The 23448-nt window shown below is 57.0% G+C and overlaps 2 protein-coding genes across 4 annotated transcripts; both read right to left on the reverse strand.

Annotated features, from left to right (window-relative positions):
- Positions 1–1286: 1286 nt before the first annotated feature.
- KCNH4 (potassium voltage-gated channel subfamily H member 4) lies at positions 1287–19017 on the reverse strand. 2 transcript variants are annotated; one of them, XM_032322064.1, is made up of 17 exons: positions 18580–19014; positions 16446–16679; positions 15985–16131; positions 15731–15858; positions 14666–14909; positions 14207–14364; positions 10917–11124; positions 9718–9912; positions 9090–9289; positions 7260–7509; positions 6430–6674; positions 5766–5804; positions 5223–5575; positions 4830–4936; positions 4159–4232; positions 2241–2946; positions 1287–1497 (listed from the first exon to the last, which is right to left on the reverse strand). In XM_032322064.1, the coding sequence occupies exons 1-16, from the start codon at positions 18653–18655 to the stop codon at positions 2551–2553; spliced, it is 3054 nt and encodes a 1017-aa protein (XP_032177955.1). In that variant the 5' UTR covers positions 18656–19014; the 3' UTR covers positions 1287–1497; positions 2241–2550. The 2 variants fall into 2 exon arrangements, with proteins under 2 accessions (XP_032177955.1, XP_032177956.1); XM_032322065.1 differs by lacking the exons at positions 1287–1497; positions 2241–2946; positions 4159–4232 and having other exon boundaries at positions 4829–4936; positions 5766–5980; positions 18580–19017.
- A 1969-nt stretch (positions 19018–20986) lies between these two features.
- HCRT (hypocretin neuropeptide precursor) lies at positions 20987–22350 on the reverse strand. 2 transcript variants are annotated; one of them, XM_032322832.1, is made up of 2 exons: positions 22206–22350; positions 20987–21440 (listed from the first exon to the last, which is right to left on the reverse strand). In XM_032322832.1, exons 1-2 carry the CDS (start codon positions 22224–22226, stop codon positions 21066–21068), a joined length of 396 nt encoding a protein of 131 aa, XP_032178723.1. In that variant the 5' UTR covers positions 22227–22350; the 3' UTR covers positions 20987–21065. The 2 variants fall into 2 exon arrangements, 1 of the variants encoding a protein (XP_032178723.1); XR_004280895.1 differs by lacking the exon at positions 22206–22350 and adding an exon at positions 21761–21870 and having other exon boundaries at positions 21349–21440.
- Positions 22351–23448: the final 1098 nt, after the last annotated feature.

Here is a 23448-nt window from a genome sequence, read left to right on the forward strand (position 1 = left end):
AAAACATGGTGTGAATGAATACGCACATGAGGCCGCAGTCCTGAGCGCTGGCTAAACCGGAGAAGCCCCTGTCTGCACTTTCTCCGGCCAAGTCAGCTCGGGGAAACCGGACTGTGGGGGACATTCTGTGGTGGGGAAGGTGATTCAAGTGCTATAAGAAGGGTTCTGTGGAGACTTCCTGGGTGAGATCAAAGGGAGACCTTCTGCCGCTTGTCAGCCATAAACCAGGACCCTCCTCCTTTGGCTGGACCCCAAGCCACACCAGGATCACCTTTAACTCTGCCTGTCCCCACTCCCAACCTCCAACCAGAACCAGCTCTTTCTCTGATGCCAAAAACAGAGCCGGACCACTTCTGCTTTGGCTCTCCCCATCCACACAGACTAGAACCACTTCTGTTTGCCTCCCCCACCTTGACCTCCATATGGATCAGGACTATTTCTATTTTTCTATTTTTTTCCTTCTCTCAATATGCATTAGAACCACTTCTGTCTCCTCCCACCCCCATCCCCCAACACAGGCCGGTATCTCCTCTGCTTTGGCGTCCCACTCCCAGGAACACTCCTCAAAACCTGTATGGAATCAAAGCTCAGGCCCTCAGTGCTGTTGGCGTTGTTCCTGGGACACTTGGTAACACCAATCATACTTGGAGCCTGAGCTGGCGAATCAACCTGTCTGGGACAGCCTGCCCACACCTGGATCCATCTGGTCACCAGGGTGCTTCTTTCTAACAATATCTGTAACCCCCATCTCCCCACCCCTGCACCCCTGCAGTGATCATCTGAGAAGCAAAAGCTAAGATGGAAGAAAGACTTAGGAGAGCAAAGGAGAGGAAGGCAGAGTGGAATTCCTGGCAGGTTCTGAGCTGGTGACAAGCTTTCTCCCCAGCCCCTGCTGTACCTATCCTGCAACAGGTACAGGATCAATTATACAGGATCTGTGGGGCGTCCCATGGGCTCCTTTTCCAGGGCTGGAGGTGGGCCTGAGCTGGGACTCTGTCCCTCTCACATACTGCGCCTGAATCTGAGACTGTGATGGGTAGGGGGAGGAGGGGGTGTAAACGGCCCACAGTGACTCATTAAGGTTTCTGCCTCACCTCTGGGGCCTCTGGTGGCGTGAATGTGGTGCCAAGTGGATTGCTTGGCGCCTTTGCCCTTCCTAGAGACAGCAACTGGGCCCTGGGGTGTGGTGGGGAGTGACTGCCCTGTAGGCTCCTCCAAAGCCCTGGGGCTCTCAGACCAACCCCCAGAAACATCCACAGCCAACAACTACAAAAATAAAGCATTTATTTCCTATCCAAAAGTCAGCCCTGGGTGTTGGGTGGTAAAGGAGAGTTGGAGACCAGGGTGGGTATGTGAGAAGTCAGGGTCCTGGGCGAGACCGTGTTGGATGTGGGAAGAACAGGCTTGGCTGAGCTCTGGTGCAGGGGGAGGGATAAAGAGTGCTGTGGGGACTGTTTGAAGTTGCTGGCAACAGAAGAGACCACCTTCAGTGACAGCCTGCAGAAAGACAGAAACGGAGATGTTGACAGGCCCAAGCGTAGAAACAGACACTGCTGGGCCCATAAAGCTCCCGCTGGAGCAGAGGAACCTGGGAGGAAACTCTAAGGCAGGAACTGCAAACCCAAATATACCTACACAGACCAAAGAATTCAAATGAGGGAAGCTAGCTCGGTGTCAGGAGATGACCTCCAGTGGCCCCAGACGATGGTGGCCACTCAACACCACACTGATTGTTGCCAGGTGGAATGTTGGCCCAGGACTGCCAGAACTCCCCATGTTTTTTTAGAGAAGCTGGATTATCCGGATATTTATGTGAACTCTCCTGATTTTTAGTGCCGGCAACTCATTCATATTATTAAAGAAAGTAATAACCAACAAGAACTGAAGAATACGTATCTGGGGGTCATCGTTTGTTTCCTGTGTGGGCTGAGGGATGAGGTGGGCTCCTCCAGCCTTGGCTGCTAGTGGGAGGTCTAAGGAGTCTTGGGTTGCTTAGATGCCAGCCATCTAGACCTATCCCTCTCAAGGTGACATTGCTTCCAAGGTCTCCAGCAGGGCCCAGGGGACTGGGGGGCTGGGACAGAAGCCCTCCCGATATCACAAAGCTATCTCTGCAGTGAAATCTGCAATCTGTCCCTCTTGCCTTAGACACCAAGATCCAGCCAGCTCTTGCCTCAGCCTTCACTTCCCGTGCTGGATGGGGGACCCTCCCTCAGCCCCGGATGCTCCCCCATATCTACCTGCCTCCGGGTCCTGGGGAGAAAGCAGGACATGTCATCTGCTGGCCTAATCGGCACTGCATTCCGTCTCATGCCTGTTGGGTTCCACAGCCTCAGGTGGCTCCCCTCACAGAGGGGAAGGACAGGGGAAGGTTTGGAAAAGGGAACAGGGTCAGAAGTGACCAGGCTTTGTAAAAAAGTCCAGAGAATGCAGAGCCAACCAGACCAGCTGGTGGCTGCTGACCCGAGGCAGGAGGCCAAGGGGCCCAGCCCCTCCCTGGAGGGCAGGCAGTAGTGCCCACCCCAGACAGGCCTGGGCCTAGGGCCTGGGTCAGTGGAACGTGTCTGGCCTGGACCGAAAGCTCTGTCGCATGAGGCGTGGGGTCAGAGGTGAGGCCTCTGGCACTGGGGAGGGTCCCAGAGACTCAGGCTCTGAGGGGTAGGGGGACAGCGTGGAGGGTCTCAGGTTGGGAAGGGTGGCTCCCATCTCTGCTGTCCCCGCACTGGCCGGGCAGTGGACCTCAGCGAGAGTAGTATCCTGGAGGCTAGGTGGTGGTCCAGATAGACATGGAGAAATGCACGGAGGTCTCGGCTGGGGACCAGGTGGGTCTGGGGGCCGAGCTGAGGCTACTGGGTGGCCTGGGGGACCCAGCCTGGCCTGTAGCAGGCCCATAATGTGTCGAAGCTCCCGGCTCAGCTGAGACACTTCCTGGTTGAGACGGGAGATCTGTTGGAACATAACCAGTGGTTCCCCAGGTGTCACAACAACCACCACTCTCCTAGATACACATTCCCCCAACAGTTTACAAAACTTTCCCAGCCACTTCTGTTCACAGCCACCCCAAGAAAAAGGCAGGGCAGGGGTTCTGTTTGTCGAGATGAAAACACTCAGATGCTTTCCAGGATTTGGAACAGTGGCTATTCCAACAACCGCCCCACCCCACCCTAACTTTTACAAGAGGCAGAAAAGCAGGCCTCGAAGAGGCCACAAAGCTGGAGGTGACAGACACAAGCTTAGTCTCGGGCTATCCCAGCACACATGCCCAAGTGTGTCTATTCAGTGCTTTGCTAGTCTATTCAGGGAGTACAGAATCAACTGAGAAATTTGTCGAAATGCAGATTCCTGGGCCCTACCCCAGATACTCCGAATTGGGTGAGGCACAGAGTCCACATCTTACGAGTGCTGACAGACACTCAAGTGTGGGAACCACTGTGACCCAAGCAGGACTGGCCCTCCAGGTGGCCAAACCAGGCCCTGGTCCCGCCCCCAACCCTAGGGCCCGCCCAGCCCAGGGGCTGCCCTCCTGGGATGCCTGCGATGTTTACCAGAACCCAGGGAAGGCCCGCTCCCAAAGGGTTGGGCCTGGCAGTGCCCTGGTGACAGCTCAGAGATCCCCAGGGAGCAGGTAGAGGCAGAGCCTTGCTGCACAAGATCTGGGCTCTTCCTGACCAGGGTTCAGACGTTAAGATCCAGCTCCCCCCAGGGCTGAAGGCCTCTCTGCCTCCCCCCCATCCTCTGCCCCCTAGGTTTGCTGAGCATCCACTTCCCAGGGCTGGAGTAGGAAAGGGACTTGGTAGGGGGCAGGTCCCTAAAGGAGAGAATGCCAAGGTCGTGGAAGGAGGGAAGGCCGGAAGCAGCTGGGAAGAAAGGGAAGCAGCGGTCAATGAGGGCTCCCAGTGGACCAGGGACTAGCCGGGCACGGGTCCACTCTTATCTCATCCTCAACCACTCTGGCAAAAACAGGTTCTTCTCCCCATTTTTTGACAAGGAAATTGAAGTACAGGGTCATTATGGGACTTGCCCAAGGTCACCCAGCTACTTACTGTAAATATGTGAACTCAGGACTCTAGGTTTAAGCCCTGAAATGTTCTTCTATGAGGCAAATCTCCCAAGATGATATTTTCCAAGGTCAAAGGGGAGGAACCAGCCCCAACCCACCTCCTGGTTCAGCCTGCAGACCTTTTCCTTCATCTCCTCAGCCTCCGTGGCCAGTTCCTGGCTGGGCCTGGTCCCTGCAGGCAGCAAAGGGTAAAGGAATGCAGGGTGAGTGTGGGAAACAGGAGTCTATAGCCTGGGCCGGGCGGGCAGAGAATAAGGGAAGAGTGAGCTCTGGGCTCAGGATGATGGAAAATCCAGACTCTTCAGGCTGGTTACAAGGCCCTGTAACTTCCTTAGCCTTCCTCCACCCCTGCCCCAGCTTTATGCCCAGAAGCTTCTATTTAGCACCTAAAGGCCTTTACGCCTTCCAGCAACGGCCTTGCTCCACCTCTCAAACTCCCACCCGACCTTTAAGACCCACCACAAGTGTCCCCTCCTCTAAGAAGGAGGGTTAGACGTGTCCTTTTCTCCTACCTCAGAGCCTTGCTCTTGCCTCAGTCATGGTACTTAACACCCTGCTCTGAAATCGTTTATCCGAGGACACAGTTGTGTCCCCCACCAGACTGGGAGCTCACTAAGGATGCAGGGCAAGTCCGGCTTATCTGTGTATGCCCAGCACAGAGCCCAGTACATGGTCGACCCTTACTACTTGTGGAATGGGCTGGATGAAGGGATGGGTGGATGGCGGAAGAACGGGTGACTGAGACATGAAGTCTATGGCTGGCCCTTACCTGAAGGAGGGGCCTGTGAGCAGGGCCTAGGGTGCTCAGACCTCCTGCTGAACCGGAATGTGGGGGCCTCCGCTGTGCTGCCAGAGTCCTCGATGCCATCCACTATCCTGGGATGGGGGGCAGTGATCATCAGTCCCGTGGGGAGAGGGCAAGGGCCAGAGCAGAGCAGGCAGAGGGTAACCGGGGACAGCAGTGCCAGGGAGCTGGAGAGGAGTCGCGGTCAAAAAGGGTGGGGTTGCAAGTGTGGGTGGATCAGGAAGGGCGGATGGACAGATGAGGCAGAGGCAGGACGAGCACTGGACAAGCACTAGTTGGAATGCTGGGGACAGAGCCCAGAGAAGGTTCTGGAAGCCAGCAGGGGTATGGGGAAGGCAGGGGAGGCTGGCGTCTCACCGGGGACTGAGGTCCGGAGGTCCAAATGTTCCCAGTGGGGGAATGAGAAGCTGAGGGAGCTTCCAAGCAGCAGAGCCCCTGTGGGGGCCATGGGGGGAGGGGCTGTGGCCCCGGCCAGCCAAGGCAGGGGAAGGGGTTGGGGACAGGGAAGGGGAGGAGACAAGGGTTGAGAACGGGGGCAGCTCCTCGCCCAAGAGGCTGACCAGGGAGCCCCGGGGTCGTGCTGGGCTGAGGTTGGGCAGCAGGATGGGCCGGCGGGGTCTAGAACCACCCCCAGACTCCACCCCGGTCTCAGCCTCTGTGATGGATGGCAGGGTCTTGTCTGAGGAGGAGCCAAGGCTTTCCGAGCGGGGCTGTGGGCAGAGGGCAGCTGGTGTCAGGACAGTGAATAATAGGCCCCTTCATTAAGCAACAGCCTTCACTGGCAGATGCCGCTCCCCATCCCCCTCCCTTCTCCGGGCAGCAAAGGAGCCAAGGGAAGGGGCCCCCAGCTCCCAGACTCTCCCCACACAACTTCAACCCGACCCAGGAAGGTGGCGTTACCTGGGAGAGGCGAGGAGACCGGGAAAAGCGGCTGAGGCCCTGCGGGGACACAGGGGGGGTTCAAGCTGACTGACACCTCCCCCCTCGCCTGCCGCAGCACTTCCTAGTCCTACCCATCGGTGCTGTGGGCTCTGAGAATGTGGGGCCTTTCTGTGGAACTGAGTCAGAGATACCCTCCAACTCCAGCTCAGAGACGTCTGAGGGGCAAAGTCAATCTGAAAAGCAGGGAAAGACAAAGCCCCAGAGCCTAAGCCAAAATGGGCTCCGGACGTATCTGGTGAGGGCAGAAGAGGAAACCGGGGGGGATGATGTGCCAGCTCAGAGAGGGACTTGACAGAGGAGGAGCCCACAAGGGGTCTGCTCCCAAAGCGAGGGCCCTCTGAGGAGTCTGGAGTGAGGATGGGTGCGGGGGAGGGGAGCCAACAGGAGATGATGGGTCGGAAGGGTTGGGAGTAGAAGCGGTGAGAGATGGTCCATGGGACTGGGTGATGGCCAATGGAGAAGGGTCAGGTGGGCGTGGAATATGTTAAGCATGGAAGGGACAAGGGAAAGCGGTGCCTGGGATTGAGGAAGGATTTTCTCAGGATGGAAGGAGATGCAGGGGGAGGTCTGCTCTGAAGGAGGGGACCTCGGAGGAGATGGAAGCCATAGGGGGTCTACATACATTGGTGTCAGAGCCCTGGCGCAGGTTGAAGGTGAGGTCCCGGGGCAGGCCAGCCCGGAAGGCAGCCCCATACTCAGGATAGAGCCTCAGGACCTCAGCCAGCCCTCGGCTGCTCAGCTGCTGCAGGCCACAGTAGGTCAGTGCCTTCACGTCAGCGCTGGTCTTCAGCACGTAGCCTGGGCCTGCCCCTGACCCAGGCTCCTGCCCCGGCTCAGGGATATCTGCCCCAATCAGGTCCCCCTTCCCTGTGGGTAAGGGATGGGGACAGTCAGCTGGGGGAGAGGGACCAAGAGGATATCAGTGGAAGGTGCTCAATGGATTTGACGGATGGTCAGTGTGTTGGAAGGGTGGTCAAAGACGGATCAATCAATAAGATTGGTGGAAATAACCAATGGAGGTGGGTAAAAGTCAGTGGAGAATGACGGAGGAAGTTGGGAGACAGTCAGTGGGGGCTGTCAGTGTTATCAATGGAACTGGATGATCAGTAAAGAATGGCCAGAGAGGTCAGTTAAAGGGTAAAGGTCAATGGAGTTGAGGGTCCATGAGAAGGGTCAGTAGAGTTGGGAGATAGTGCAGTGGGAAAGGACCAACTGAGATGGGGAAGAGTCACTGCGGGAGGGTTGATGGGTTGATGGCCAGTGGGAGTAGGGGAGAATCTGAGGGTATGGTCAAAAGGGATGGTAGTAGGAGGAAGGGACCAGGAAAGAGGACTCCTCAGCAGGAATTCCACATATGCACTAGGGGTAGCCCAGTCCCTAGATTCCCAGCCACACCCAAGGCCTCTAGGGCAAGGTTCTAGGGTAGGTCATAGGTGGTGGTGGGATCCTCACCCAGGATGGCCAGCACCATGTTGTCTCGAAGCACCTCGAGTGAGCCGGAGCAGACGTAGTAGTGGGCCTGCAGGGCATCCCCACGGCGCAACAGGTACTCGCCTGGGGCGCAGAATGAGGTCTTGATGTGCAGGGAGAGGGCCCGCAGGCAGCCCCTGCTCGCTGCTCCGAACAGTGGCAGCTGCAGGATCTCCCGGTTCAGGTGCATAGCGATGTCAGCTCTCAGCTCGTCTGGGAAGTCACGCAGTAACTGCATAAGGGGCATAGGTCATTCTGGCCATCCCCCTACGGCTGCTACTTGAGTTCTACAAATGTCCTGAGCTGTCTCCCAGGGGAGAGCTCCAATGTGCCCTTTGCTTCGAGGTGACCCATTTCTGACCTTCAGGAAGACCTCAGTTTTGCTTGTGTGTGGACCTCCCGACCCAAGTTCTGGAGCAGAGACTAGGTCTCTTCCTGTCTGTCCACTGCCTATGACTACTTGACTACATGCAGACACACTCACTGTGTGGTCGCTCAGCCCCACACAAGGACCAGTCCTGGTGGGTCAACCTTTCAGCCAGGAGTCGGGAAACTAGCAGTCAGCTCTGCCCTACATCCCTGTGGAGCTTGGGCAATCCATTTGCTCTCTCTGGGCCTCCATATCATCATCTGTAAAGATGCAAGCTTACCGTAGGCCTTAAACATTACCAATGACCTTCAGAGAATCAAACTTAATGGTCCCAGATCCATCCTCATCTTACGGAGCCCCCCTAGGCCACTCTGGCTCGCTGACCTCTCCCTCTTGTCTCCATTTCCTCCCCAGGCTCTTCTACTAACTTTCCACATTCTTCCTGCACCATGGCAACCAGCTTCATGACTTCCCCTACTCCTGGTGAGCCCGGAGCCCTGCATACGGGTCTCGACTTGTGTTTTCACCTGCCTATGGAGCAGCCTCCACCTGGATCTCCCACAAGCACCACACCCTCGTCCTGGTCGTTTCCACCCCTAAGTCCAGCCTTCCTCCGGCCATGCCTCCATCACACACACCCCTCTGCCCAAATCAGGAACCTCAGCCTCATTCTGAGCTCCTCTCCTGCCACCAGCTGATCACCAGGTTCCATGGCTCCAAGTCTCAGAAACACCTCCTAGAGCCCCAGGCCACTCACCAGCCTCAAAGTTTTGCAGGATAAAATCTAAATTCAAGACCACCTATGAGCTGGGTGGGCCTGCCTCCCCAGCCCTGTCTCCTACATTCCGGTTTCCCTCCTCCCTCCACAGCACTCACACACCCATTCGGAAGGCTCCGTGAAACACTTTCAGTTCCCTGAACTCGCCCTGCTCTTTCGTGTCGTTCCCGGACCTGGGTTCCTAATGCTCTTTCTGCCTGGAATGGCCTCTGCTGATTTCCTTCTTGCCTTTCACAACATCCCCTCTTCTGTGCCACCTTCCCTGACTCGTGGGGGTCCAGACACAAGGTCCCCTCATTGGAACCACCATCCCTCCCGCAGAATCCTAATCACTGTGTTGTTGTTGTTATCATTATTTTTACCTGTCTGCCTCCCTCCCCCAACCGGTGTCTCCCTGAGGACAAGGGCTGAGTGTCATGATTCCTGAGCTCTCCAGTCCCGCACAGAGGCTGGCCCAAAGCAAGTGCTCAGGAAATGCGGGCTGGGGTGGGGGGACGGATGGTATTAGCTGAGGCCTGAGCTCCCTTTCAGCTCCTGTGCTTCTATTGCAAAGGGAGAGGGATGTGGATTTGGTGGGTGCGCGCCCCCGCGACCCACCTCCCCCTCCCCCTCCCCCGCCTCCCAGGACCCTGTCGGCCTCCACCGCGGGATCCCCGCGCACTACCTCGTTGGCGTCAATGCCGCTGTTGACGGCCCACGTGGTCTGGAAGGACTCGAGCATGCGCTGCTTGAGCGGCCGCGGCAGGCGGTGCACGCGGATGAAGTCCTTGAGGTCCTTCATGCGGCTGTGGTAGAGCGAGCGGCGCGAGTACATGCGCTGGATGATGGCCGTCACGTTCCCGAACACCACGGCGTGCATCAGCGCTGCAGCGGCGGCAGCGGGCAGCCCGTGAGGGACGCCGCCCCCCACAGCCTCCTCCCGCCCCCCCAAACCCACCCTGCCCTCCACGGATCTGGGTTCCCGGAGAAGGAGGGGCAGGAGAGCCAGTGGGCTTGGGTGGGGGCAGGGAGGGGCCAGACCTGAGGCTCCTCTCCTGCCCCCTCCCCCCAACTAGGTCATGACTTGGGTTTCCCACCCTCTTCGCAAGAGGCTACACCTGTTTTGTGGCACGCCCCTGCGTCCCTCCCACCCCAGGGGCCAGCATGTAGTAGATGCTGAGGAAACGGCTATAAATGAATGAATGTACGACTGTCTGGACGTGGATGGACATCTTGCCTTCTCTGAGCCCGTTTCCCCATCTGCACGCGGGGCTTAGCAGGGCCACCCTGGGGCTTGGCAGGCCCGGCCTCACCGCCTATGAGCATGGTGCAGATGGAGAAGATCTTCTCGGCGTCGGTGTTGGCGCACACGTTGCCGAAGCCCACGCTGGTGAGGCTGCTCAGCGTGAAGTAGAGGGCAGCGATGTAGGCGCTGCGCCGCGACGGGCCGCCGGCCGAGCCATTGACGTAGGGCTCCTCCAGCCGCTTGCCCAGCTCGTGCAACCAGCCTGGGGGGTGGAGGGAGGCAAGGAGCAGCTGCCCTGGCCAGCAGAGAGCTGGCTTTCCCAGAGCAGCTGCCCAGGCCAGCGGAGAGCTGGCCTTCCTTGAGCTGCATGTGCTTGACCTTGGGCAAGTATTTACAGAGGCGAGGGGAGGTTTGCACCCACAGGCACAGGAAATGTGAGGAGCAGCCTGGGCCTGGGACTCCCCACAGTGAGCTGGTTACAGTTGCAGAAAGCAGGGCTAAGCTGCTGACCGTTTAAGGGAGGACTCTCGAGTAGTTTACTGAGCACCCCTTGGGTGCAGGGTGCTGGTGGAACTTACAGTCTGGAGGGGAGAGACACATGAAATACATTGCAGATGGGCAGTGAGCTACTAAAAAGTTGCGGGGACTAGTCGGGGGTGGGCGTTATGGTTCTTAAAGGGCTCCATTAGGACAGAGCATTTTAGTGGGGATTGCAAGGACTAGAAAAGTCACCTAGGGGAAGAAGGGAGGGAGAGGGTTCCCGAGAGGAAAACACTGTTCAAGGCCATTGTGAGAAAGCAGTACATCTGCGTGCTGGAAGGAGGCCAGCGTGGCTGCGGCACAGGGCGCAGGGGAGAAGGGGAGGCCAGGTGGGGAGAGAGAAGGCTGCAGGGCTGCACAGGTGCGGGCCAAGTGTGGACTTGATTTTGAGGGCAGCGCAGAGCCACTGAAAGGGTCCAGGCAGGGCATTGCTCCCTCTGCCCCAAACGCCCTCCCCACCATTGGAGTGTTTCCAGTACTCTTTTGATTGCCTGTCACTGGCCCGGCTCCCCTGCCAGTAGGCTGTGAGGTCAGCCCAAGGCAGACCCTTGGTCTTCAACTCAGGTACTTCCACGCCCAACCTGGAAGGAGCTCCATGCACGTTTGTTGCATGGAAGGTAGACTGTGGAGTGGTGGGTGTGATGCAGGGGGAGGCATCAGCTCGGGGGCCTGTGTGGACAGGGCTGGCGGATGGGTATCCGTGGAAGCCTGGGGTCGGCGGCTCACCGATGTCCCAAAGCAGCGGGTCATTGGCTTCCATCTCCCGGCGCCCGATGACGTACCAGACGCAGGCCATCCAGTGGGCGAGGAGCGCGAAGACGGACATGAGCAGGGTGAGCACCACCGCGCTGCACTGGGAGTAGCGCTCCAGCTTCTGCAGCAGCCGCAGCAGCCGCAGCAGCCGCACGGTCTTCAGCAGGTGCACCAGCGAAGTCTGCGGGAGTGTGGCGGGGGAGGCTGTCAGCAGGCACACCTCCTCAGAGCTCCCCAGGGCCCCTCCCAGCGCCTTGTCACCAGATGCCCTGGAACCAGGGGAAGCTGCGGCAGGAAAAACGGCCCTGCTGTCCCGAGAAAGTGGCCAGGGAATGCAGAGGGGAGAGAGTAATACTAAAGCTCATAAAGGCTAATACAGGGGTGCCTGGGTGGCTCAGTGGGTTTAAGCCTCTGCCTTCAGGTCAGGTCATGATCCCAGGGTCCTGGGATCGAGCCCTGCATCGGGCTCTCTGCTCAACAGGGAGCCTGCTTCCTCCTCTCTCTCTGTCTGCCTCTCTGCCTACTTGTGATCTCGGTCTGTCAAATAAATAAATAAAATCTTAAAAAAAAAAAGGCTAATACATAACTATGTGCGTACTTATATATGTACTTGCCGTATGTGTCAGGTACTGGGCTAAGCATTTATAATCCTCGTGAAAAACTCGTGCCTTCAGTTCAATTATCATCATCGTTCCCAGTTTGCAGATGAGTAAACTAAGGCTCAGAGAAGCTAGTGATTTGCTTAAGGTCATACACCAAGGAAATGATGGAGCTGGGACTGCCATCTGAGCGGCTACCCAAGTCCATTTTGTGCTGTGCTGCCTCTAGCACCGTGCATGGGCTGGTGAAAAAGCAAGTCCTGGTCAGAGGTAGGGAATGAGCTCTGGGCCCTGCTGGACACCCCTGGAGACCTAGGCGCAATCAGCTGTGGACAAGAGCTGGTTGTTGGCAATGCCAGCATCTGTGAAGGGAGCCATCCCTCGAGACACAGAGAAGCAAGGGAGAGTGGGAACAGGCAGTGTCCTGGGGACCGGGGAAGGTTAGGGGCTGTTCCCAGGCTGGGTCAGCTGCAAATGAGAGGGGCATGCCGGAATGTTGAGGAAAGGAGACTAGGAATTGAGGGAGCCTCGGCTTTGGGCTTTGAGGTCTTAGCCCTTGTGGGGCTGGGTCGGGGGGTGATTACTCGTGGCACTAGTAAGCAGCTTGTAAGTGTTACCAATATTACCACTATGACTGTTTTCACTGTGGTCTTTAATACTTCAATTAGCCCTCCAAATTTTAGAGATGAGGAGCAGGTACTCTGGGTGGGGGCAACTTGGAAACAAGGGCTGGGGGCTCTAGGGCAGCACCTGGGGAACTTAGTAGGAAGGCCCTTCCAGAAGCCTCTAGCAACGTCCCCCGTAGTCTTGGCCCTACCCGGCTCCTGAGCCACCTCCTGTCCTTTTCTCTAATTTTAGGTGAAGGAGCTGGGAAGGAGGTGGCCCTGCTTCCCCCACATGGACCGTCTCCAGGGCTTAACGCCTGCCCCCAGCTCCCAGAGCTTCTGCCTCCAGACTTGAATCCTTCAGGGCTGCATCTAGTCACCAGGCCCTGTGCCTCACTCTCTTGGGGCCCTCGTCTCCTTTTGCTTGTGTCCCGGGCTCGGCTCCTTCCAGTCCACAGCTCTGCCCACTCATCCTCTCTCTTCGCCCTACCTACCCCCAGCCCAGCACAGCTCCTGATCTCCCCTTATGCTACATCATCCACTCGGGGGCCTTGTGTTCCTGGGAAGTGGGGCGGTGTCATGGAACAAGGAATAGACTAGGAGTCTGGAAACCTGGTTCCAGTCTCCTGCCTGCTACTGCTAGCTGTGTGACCTGTGGCAAGCTGCTTAACCTCTCTGAGCCTTTGTATCTACCTCTGAAAAAGAGAATCTGCCCTGAGGGGTTACTGGGAGACACCTATGAGATGATGTTCGAGAAAGGACTTAGTACGTGAAAAGTGTTCCTGAAGGTACCAGAGGAGGGGGACTGCCGGGGAAGAGGAACAGGAGCCCATCTGCCGCTCTCCCACTCCCCAGGGACAGTTGTTTGCCCGCTGACACAGCCTCGTGGGCATGGGATGGGAGAGTGCGCTCCTAGGGAGGGGTGGGTTGCTCTGCTCCGAGTGGCCGGAGTCCCAGGGCAGACACACACACATGCACGTGTGTGGGAGCGTGCACACACGTGTACACAGCCAGGAGAAGAGGCCCACAGCCCGTTGGCGGCTAGTTAAATCCGGCTGCGTGTAGGTGGTTTCCTGCTATAGCTGAGTGTGGCAGAGAGAGGAGCGCACAGGGAAACTGCTTTCCACCTCCCCACCCAACAGCCAAGGGAGTCTGGGGACACAGGGTGGGACTCCCTCACCCTGGACTTGAGAGCACCTACGATCTACCGGCTGAGTGCAGAGCTGACCACCCAGGGTACCTCCAGGCAGTCCCCGGGGAGAAGGGAGGACCCAGGTCCTGGCACTCTCTGCGTCCAAACCCACCCCACAGCCTCTACCTCCTTGTCTTGGCTTACTATGTTCCCCCCAGATGCTCTCTCCCCATCCCCTGCCAGCCAAATCCTGCTCTCTGTCTAAGGTCTAGCCCTGATCTATCTCCCGCAGGAACCCTTCCCAGATCACCTGAGCCTTTTTTCCAGCTGGAGTGCTTTGGCCTCCCAGGTGCTGGCTAGATTTCAGAGCATCAGATCACTTTCACGCATGCCCACTTTCCTGCCTGGAACTCCAGGATCAGCTAGCTCCATGCCCAGCCCCCAGCAATACCTGGGCCGCGTCTTCCTCTCCATTCACCTCTTCTGTTCCTGCTGTCCCCTCCAACAGTCCTGCCCCCTCACCAGCTTAGCTGCCTGGAGGCTGAATCCTTGTCCCTTTTCCGCACAGTGACCATGCTCCACACAGTGCTTTGCAGACAGCTAAATGCTCATCAGTTGTTTGTTAAATAAAAATGTGAAAAGTACCACTCATTTGGCATCAGACCAACGCCGCCCTGGTAGCCCTAGTTAGCTTTTCATTTGTCTCAGCTTCCCTCAGTGATTGTGAGCTGAGCTCCCTGAGAGCACAGACCCTCCCAGCTCCTTCTGAGAAGCTAGCACGGGGCTTGGCCCACAGCAGGTGCCTGACAACTATTTGCAGCTGGACGGATGGGTAGGGCTGAGTCTTGGTTGGAGTCGGTCCCTTAGTGGGAGATGCTGTGCTGAATTTGGGAGGCTGGGCGGCAAGGTGGGACAGGGGTCACTCACCACGGTGATGTTGAAGACATAAAGCAGGTCAAATGGCAGAGCAGCAATAAGGTCAACAAAGAACCAGGTGGCCAGGTAATGAAGACCAATGGAACGAGGAGCAGAGACCACCTGGCCGGACTGGGACACATAGGTGGTGCGGAAGTTCAGGATGATATCTGGGGGTACAAGAGGCTGTTACTAAGGGGCTTTGAGTAAGCTGGGAATAAGCCCGAGACCCAGAATGGAATTGGAGGCAGAAATGGGGAAGGCAGATTGGGCTTCTGGCTGCTCTTCAGGGAGGAGTGGTCTAAAGGCTGAAGGGTTCGGGGCTCAGGGCATATGGACCATTAGGACTTAAAGACCCAGAAAAGGTTGGGCTCTGAATACCAGGGTCCTGCAGGCTCAGGACGGAGCAAAGCTTAGATGTGTAGGTTCCCCCAGCCCACCCGCCAGGGTATGCAGGGCAGAGGATCTGACCCAGGATGAAGAGCATCTCCACGGCGATGTCGCTGACAAGGGTGTGTCGGGAAGTGATGGGGGTGTCGTCGTCGCCCAAGAAGCAGACATTGTAGGGGACGGTGATCGCGACGTAGAAGGTGGCGAGGAGGATGAGGCCGTCCCACACGGCCTTGGGGACGCTGTAGTGGAGGAGGAGGCAGCGGGACCCCCCCACGGAGGCCACCTTGTACTCGGGCACTGATGGCTTTGGCTCAAACACGTTCTAGGGGGAGAGGGGTGGCGGTTGGGGACATTTAAGGGAAAGGGGAGCTAAAGCTTAGGGAAGGAAGAGGCAGGGGAGGGGGTAGGGGGGAGGGGGTGCTCCAGGCATGATCACAAGAGGAGATGGAAGGTGTGGGAGAGGGGTTCAGGAGCCGGCACCTGACACTTCCTTCCTCTGCCAACCTACAGCTTGGGCCCCCTTTGGATCAATCATGTTTTGTGGCGGTTATTTATAAGGCTTAACCTTCACCCTGCTTGAGAAGGAGATTATGACAAGCCAGACACATGCTTTAGACCTCCCTAGGGGTCATTAACTTCTCCCTCAAGTTTCATTTGGAATCTAGGGTCCCTGTGGAGGATAAGGATATCCCAGAGATGAAGGGAGGCTGACACAGCACATCCCATCCCCTGTTGCCCCCACAGACTACACAGAAGATGGGAGAACCGATCCCGTGGCTTTATCAGGGTCCTAGGGCTAGATACCAGGACCCCAATGGGGGCTCTCTCCCTAGAATCACAATTTGTGATTTCACCCCTACCTTCGTGAGATAACACTGTCACTCAGAGGTAGCTAATATACTTGATCCTAGATCCCTGCCCTTATGACATCGTCAGAGTAAAGTAATATCAATCATAAGGAAGCAAGGGAGATGGGGTTGGAAGATGTGAGAGCACATGGGACACAGCAGAAAATCGTACATGAGAAATGCGTGGACAGAGGGATAAGTCTACTGGAGGGATATCAGAGAGACAGGGAGACATTAGCAAGGATGCCTCAGAATCACAGCTGGGAGAGGCTGGGATGGAGATGTTGGGACTCACATTATTGGTTTTCATGCCTCCCTGGCGCCGGCGGCCAAAGTGGCCAGCCAGGCGGTGTAGGACAGTGCGGCTTTGCCTCCTGGCTGATCGAAGTCTCGAGCCGGCTCCCCTCCTGCCAAGGGAGTTTTCTGTTGGAAAGAAGGGTGCAGAGATAAATGGGGGCACCTCCCATGAAGCCAGATAGGGAGATGTCTTGTGTGACCCTCAGCAAGGACCTCTGACCATTCACGCCTCCTTCCCAGACCTGCAGTTACCATGATTACTGTCCCCATGGCCTCCTGGGGAGCCAAGTCCTGGGCCTCCACTCTGAGTGATGTCCTTGAAGGAAAAGAGGAAAAGCACGACTTCTCCCATCTCATTCTTGATTGGCATCATGTCCAAGAGGCACCAAAAGGCCGAGCCTGTAGATGTGAAGAGATGGAGGGGGAGGGTGAGCAGCCCATGGCACCCCTTCCCTTTGATCACCCAAGGTTCCTGGGCATGATCAAAGGGCTTGGCAAAGGTTTACAGATGGAAAGAACCCCAGAGATTATGTCAGACTCCTTCCCTTCCCGATGGGAGAAGCAAGGCCTAGAGAGGACCAGGGATGCCCTCAGGGTCACATAGTTAGCTTGTGGCAGTATGGGGCCAGCATCCAGTCTTCCACTGTGCCAAGCAGACTCTGTGTATGGCCCAGGATCTGCGCAGGCCTGCAGGGCGGGCCACTACCCCTTACCATCCTTTCGGTAGAAGCAGATTTCAGCCCGGTGCTCTTGATGGCCCTCCAGGGCCTTGTGCAGCCTCTGCAGGGCTGGTTCACTAGTCTCTGGACCATAGAGGAAACGGCAGCTGCAGGTTTTCTGCATGACCTCAGTGCGGCCGTAGCCTGTGAGCTCGCAGAATCCGTCAGAGCAGTAGACAATGGGAAAGCCCCGTGGGCCCTGTGCGTTGGCCAGCAGGAAGTTGCTGTCTGTGAGAAGAAGAGGTTAAGGTTAGGTCAAGGCCAGGAGGGGATCTTAGCTTCAAGGTGAGTAGTACCTCCCCCAAACTGTGGTCAGAGGTCACAGAGCCAGAAGTTTCCCAGACTTCCTTGTGATTCCTGGATCCCCTTTGGGATATTCTGAAATGAGAGTAAAAAGAGATAGAGGAAAAGGACAAGGACTTAAGGATGGCTTGGAACCAGGACAGGGACTACTGGGGGGGTTGAAGGTCACACTGTCCTTCCCTCTCCCTTCAAGCTGGTGAGCTGGGCATGGGCTCCAGCACGACACCTCTGCCACTTTCTGACTGTAACCTAGGACACTGGTTAATGAACTCTTCTGTGCCTCAACTTTCTTATCTGCAAAGTGGGACATAATACATCTTCCCTATATGGCTGTTGTGAAAGTTACACTAGTTACCATAGGGAGAAAGTTACCTAGGGAGAACAAATCCTAACATATACTAAGTGCTACACTGAGAAGGTAAAATGACTCCCCCACATTCCCACAGCTTTCAAAACACATGCATAGCCGCTATCCTGTCCTCCTATTAGAAAGGAGACAGGGCACGGATTCTGGTGATATCACACCCATTTTGTTGATCGGAAACCAGAAGACGGAGATTATCCAAACTCACGAATCTCCTTTGGTGGGGGAGGGAGACAGTAATGCGTAGTGTCCTTACTCCCTGCCTTCCAGGAAAGGTCCTCTTTTTAGCATCTCTTTAGGTAATTTCAGGGGGTCTGTCCCAGTGCTCAAAGTCTGACAGCGTATTGAGCAAGGAAGTTTTTAGTCCAGCAACCCCATGACCAGAACCTGATCTGGCTTCCTCTGGCTCCAATGGGTGGAAGCCACAGGGGCACTTTGTGTGCCATCGAGGGGCAGAATCTCAGCTGAGGGAAGGGGTCTGAGACACAACAAGTGCTGGATGCTAAGGGGGTGAGTGTGTAGGAGTGGAGAGGCTGATGGGGACTGAAGGTGCCTGGGAGGCTCTGGGCCCTGGGCAGCAGCCTCCTTCTTCCATCCCAGGGCCCGTTGCCCCGGTGATGGGAGCTATGGAAACAAGGGAGGTGTCTGCGGGGGGTTGTGGGGGGAGGCGGCTAGGGCCCGGGCGGCTCGATTTCCGCCCGCAAGTATCGCTCCCCCCACTTTCCAGATACTGACCAGGGAGCCCAAAGGGGGCAAAGGGAGATTGCTCTGCTCCAAAGTAGGGAAAGGGAAAGGCGGGAGAAGAGACTGGGAGCGATGAGTGTGGCTGTCCAAGGTGCTGAACCTGGAATCCAAACTGGGGGTGGGCGAGCAGAGAGTTCCCTCCGTCACACGGACCACCCTCTTCCGCCTGCCTCACCTCCCTCAGACTCAGACGCGCCAAGATTTGGGGGCGCGTGACCTTAATCCAAGCTAGGTGCTGCTGAAGTCTGATCTTTTCTCTTTCTTTTTCTCTTTTTCTTTCTTTCTATCTTTCTTCTTCTTCTTCTTCTTCTTTTTTTTTTCCTGAGGGGAGGAGATGCTGGAGCCTTCTGGAAGTAGACTCCAGAGCGCCTGACCACTTCGTTCCACCTCTGCGTCTCAGATACCCACACATTCCCCCAGCAGAGCTCTGCCCGGGAGCGGGCAGCTGACAAGGCCTCTCCTCCGTTTTGCGGCACAAAGAGCCTTTCCTGACTCCAGTCACACCCCCAACCTTAGCCCCCCGCACTCTTAGCCCTTTCCCCGCCCCCCTTCGCAGTGCACTCCCTGTCCTGTTCCTTTCCTGCGGCTTCGGGAGTTCCTAGACCGTCAACTCCACTCTCGCTGCCTCGGGTCTCAACACATCCAGTAGACCCGCGCCGGTGCCGAAGCTGACTTGGCCCCAGCTCGAACACCCAGCCCCAGCCTCTCCCCACTCACGCGTGCCGTCGAAGCGGGTGGCGATGGTGTCCAGAAAGGTGTTTTGCGGGGCCAGCAACCCCTTCATGACCGGCATGGCCTCGGGGCTGGGGTTCGAGGCGCGGCGCTGGGGGGCGTTCAGCGCGGCGGGGCGGGAGGGGGCGCGCTGCCGGCGGGGCCGGGGCGCCCCATGCGCCCGCCTGCCTCCTCCCCTCCTCTCGGCGCCGCCGCCGCCGCTGCCTCTCTGCTCTGAACCCCGCAGCTCTCGGCTCAGCTTGGCGCCGCCTCGGTCCCCCCACCTCCCCACGGGCCAAGTTCTTTCCCCCGGGCTCGGCCCGCGCCCGCCACGTGGCCCGCAAGGGGAGGGGCAGCCAGCGACACCCTCACCCTTCTCTGCTGCCCTCCTCCCAGAGGGGAGCGGCCCACGCGTGTCTCTCCCAGAGAGAATTCGGGACACGCCCACCTGGAGCCGAGACCCAAGAGGTAGGGCGGGGCTTGGGTGGCAGGCACGCCCTCCCCCCGGGGTGGCCACGCCCCCACGAGTGGTTCCCGGGCGACTCCTTTGTGGCTCCGCCCCACGGGTTTCCCCGCGCGCCGCCCACGCTGGAAATGGTGTTTGGATCACAGTGCCGCCTGCTGGAGTTAAGATATTTCGCAGCACTCCAGTTTCCTAAGCTCCAGTATGTGACAGCAAGGGTTAAAGAGACTAGTTTTGTTGGTGGAGGATCGGCAGGAAGACTGAGAACTCAACTTCTAGAGTGGCTTAACCCTCCATTGTGTCTCATTTTGGATAGTGCACCCTGGCAAGTTTTGCCTCTGAGTGCAGCTGAATGGATGAAAAGAGCTTTGGAGTACATGGGGTAAAAATGCCAGTTCCGCTACTCACTGATTGTATGACTTAGCCTCTTCAAGCTTCACTTTCCTTATCTGTAAAATGGAGCTAATAATTTTCACCTCATGCGGTTGTGAGAATTTAATATAATCAAACATGGTTTTGGTACACAGTGAGTGTGTTGGAGAGCAATTTCTCTCTTCCTGTCGTCTTGATTTAACCCTCCTTCTCTCTTCTGCCATTAAAGAGGTGGAAAGAGACTGGAGGCAAGATGGGAGACAAGATAGTTTCAAGGTGGGCAGAAGCAGTTTGCAAATCTCCAAAGGTGTAATGATGGTCTTTTTGATCTCCATTATCTCCCAGAGGGAACCAATACAGCATCAAGAAGGACCCATGTGAGAACAGCCATGGGACTTTTTCACTACAAAAGCAGAAAATGACAGGGCAGATGAGTGTGGTGGCTTAGAGGGGCTGCTTCTTGGGGCGAATGAGTCTGAGCTGGGTATTATCTGGGCTGTTAGATTGCTTAAAAGTGCTACATCCTTCTGTGTCTCTATTTTGGTGTTATAATTGTTTCCTAGGGCTACTATAACAAAGTACTACAAACCGGCTTAAACAACAGAAATTTATTGTCTCAGTTCTGGAGGATAGAAGTCCAAGATCAAGAGAAGGTAGGGTTGGTTTCCTCTGAAGGCTGTGAAGGAGAATCTGTTCCATACCTCTCTCGTAGCTTCTGGTGGGTTGCTGACAATCTCTGGTTCCTTGGCTCATAGATGCATCACCCACCTCTGTCTTTATGTTCACATTGTTTCTCCTTGTGTGCGTTTTTGTGCATCCAAATCCCCCTTTTTATAAGAACACTAGTCATATCAGATTAGAGGTCCACTCTCCCCCAGGATGAGGGCATCTTACTTACATATACAATGACTCTATTTCTACATAAGGTCATCTTATGAAGTGCGGTGGAGGGAGTTAGGACTTCAACCTGTGAATTGGGGGTGAAGGGTGCATTCAGTTAAAGTTGCAGGAAAACCTTACCCCATCTCTGATTAAGAACTTCTCCTGACTCCCAGGTACCTACAAAATGAAATGTAAAACCTGATGATTTGCGAGGGCCTTCACAACCCAGGCTGCAGGAACCTGACAGCCTCCCCTCCGGCGCTTCCCCGTTCCCACACCATCAACTCTCATGCAGCAGCCATTCTGGAAGATTCATGTTGAACCTTATATTCTTGGCCTTTGGGGCAAGCTCCGCTCCTATCCCTTTCCAGGCCAGACTCCGCTCCTCTGTGCAATCTTCCTTGCTCTCCCTCCCTTCCCTGTCTGTAAAGGCCGAGATACAGAGACCAGCAGAGCATCGAGAGCCGTGTCTGTTCCCCATCCTCCCCTCCAAGTATGCACATGTCCTCTCCGTGCCACGGCGCTTCCTTCCACGATTCTTTGCAGTGTTTAGAGCTCGAAAACGCCAGAGCAGAGGTGCCCCAGCGCGAGGCTTCTAGGCCCTCGGGCTCTTTATAGTTCGAAGGACTCTCACGCCCCCTGCAGGACGGGATGCGACCACACAGAACAGAGACTAGCCACACTAAGAGACTCGTCTTTATTGACCTTTTGGGGGGGTTAACACCTGGCGGGCAGCGAGGAGAGGGCAGGGCCAGGTCAGGGCACGATCAGGGGCTCAGACCCCGGGCCGTCCTCCAGGCGCTGCAGACGGGGCGGCGGCGGCCGCCGAACAGCGGCGCCCGGGGCAGGGGCGCGGCGCTGGCTCTGCGCCTGCGCGGCGGCCCATGGTCAGGATGCCGGCCGCATGATTGCCGCTGGCCTGCAGGAGGCGCTGCAGCCGGCCCTGGAGGCCTGGGGGCCCGGGCCGCCGCTTGCCCAGCGTGAGGATACCGGCCGCGTGGTTGCCCGCGCCGTGCAGCAGCTCGTAGAGGCGGCAGGAGCACGTCTTCTGGCGGCAGCAGTCAGGCAGGGGCTGCGCGGCCGCCCCGGGCGACAGCAGCGCGGGCGGCAGCAACAGCAGCAGAAGCAGCGTCACGGCGGCCCAGGGGACCTAGGGAGATCCGAGGCTAGGCGCTGGGGGTCTTCCCGCCGCGCCCGCCTCCAGTCTCTACGCCCAGGCCCCGCCCAGCTGGCTCGGCGCCCCTCCCTGCCTGCGCTCCTACTGTGTTCGCTGGTTTCTCCGCCGCGGAGCAAGGCTGCCTGCGGGGGACGGAGCGTGGCTCCTCTCTGGCTGCTTTACCTGCTCGTCTCTCAAGCCCCCGCACAGCATCTCCTCCAGGAAGTCCTTTGAGACCCCCTCAGCAGAGTGAATCCCTCTTTTCTGGGTACTCTTAGTCCCTCGTACCCCCATTAAAGCGCTTACCACTATACCTGAAAACAAGATGTGTAAGTCTGTCTGAACCAGAACTTTGTTCATTCGGGGAAACAGAGGCCCTGTATAGTCCCTCCCTGGACAAACACGTGCAAGTCAACGACTGGCAGGTCCCACGTGGCACGTTGCCATGTCTGCCTCCTCCCTTTCCCGGGAAACTGCACTCTGTCTCTTCGCACTTGTGCCCTAAGAGGACACAGCTTCCTCCCTTGTGAACCGGTATTAAATCATTTCTACAGTGCAGGCTTCGGGAGGGGGACATGAGACAGGTGCAAACAGCCCTGGAGGCACGAGCTCTCAGTTCCCTGCTAGCACCCGGCTCTCCACTGAGACTCCACCCGGTCCCCTGCCTCAGAGCCCTCAGTCTTCTTTCCAGCCCCCTGAATAAGCATTCTCATTGCCCATCTGGTATGATGAGTCACCCCTCTCTCCCTCGGCCTTTACCTTTGTAGAGGGAGGATTCATGGTGTCTGGAGCTCAGAGTGGGGTAGCCAGGAAAGGTGGTGTCAGCAGTGGTCCGAATAGCCAGGAACTTTGAGGCTGTTGACTGTGACCCCTGATCAAGGGCCTAGGGTTTATAGTGCTCTGAGGTGGTGGGGGACAGACGGGTACTTGCGTCCACTCTGGGGCCAGACAAAGGCATGTCTAAGATTAGCCTCCTGCAGGGGGGCCGTCTCCAGGTTGGATCCAAAGAATGGCCGCCAAGGCTCTCAGAAGCGGGAGTTTGATCACTGTTCCCCTGGCACCCCCCTTGTCTGTCCGCCTGCTCCCTGGAGATGGGGCGGTCTCCGGGCACTAATGAGGCCACCTTGCACCCAGGAATCTGGGAGCACAAAAGGGCCTTGCCTGGGGCACTAGCCTGGGACAATGAGGGGGGTGCTGGGCAGCTGTTAATTAGGGCAGGAGAAAAGGCAGCTGTGAGCTCCACAATCCATGTGGCATGTGTATGTGGGGGGGTTGCAGCCAGGCAGGTAGCCTCCCCCTTCTGCTCCTTGTTGCTGCCCCTGGGGTCTATCAGGCTCCTTGGCCCTCTTCCTTCATGGAAAAGACTTCTTAGCCACCTCTCCCTTCTCTCCAGCTTTCTTCTTCCCTCTACCCCTTCCACCAACCTCCAAGGTGGAAAATCTTAGAAACTAAACCTGGGCAAGGGGAGGACAGCAGCCAAACCTGGTGCTGTCGTCTGACCTGCCCAGTTTCCTTCCTGGTCAGGCTGCTTGGAGTTGGAGATGGGTCCCATCTCACTATCAGCCAGGAGTGAGCCACCCTGGGGAAGGACCGTGCCAGCTCTGAAGCAGAGTCTCTCTTTGATAAGGGGCATGTCTGTTGAAGACCTGCTCCCTGCCAGGCCCTGCACTGGGCGCTGGAGAAGCAGTGTGCATTGGACATGACCCAGTTTTCCTGGAGCTCCAAAGTTCAGGTGGTGAGGCAACCCGGTGTAGTGATAGCTCAGCGGGAGAAAAGGCCCCAGAAAGGCCTGGCATGCAAAGTGGATTTCCATCAGGGAAGGTTGGGGAGAAGGCATTGCACGGGAGGCACAAGTTGAGCAAAGACTTTGAGGTGATGGTGGTTAGTTCATGTGGGATAGTAGGGTGTGGTTGTTAGAGCTGCAGCTTCAGTCCCAGGCGTGGGGGGAGGTGGCTGGACAGGTAAGTGAGGCCCAGGGTGGGTCAAAGAGTCTTACAGGCTT

This window comes from Mustela erminea, chromosome 18 (genome assembly GCF_009829155.1).
Source record: "Mustela erminea isolate mMusErm1 chromosome 18, mMusErm1.Pri, whole genome shotgun sequence".
In the NCBI taxonomy this organism is placed as follows: domain Eukaryota; kingdom Metazoa; phylum Chordata; class Mammalia; order Carnivora; family Mustelidae; genus Mustela; species Mustela erminea.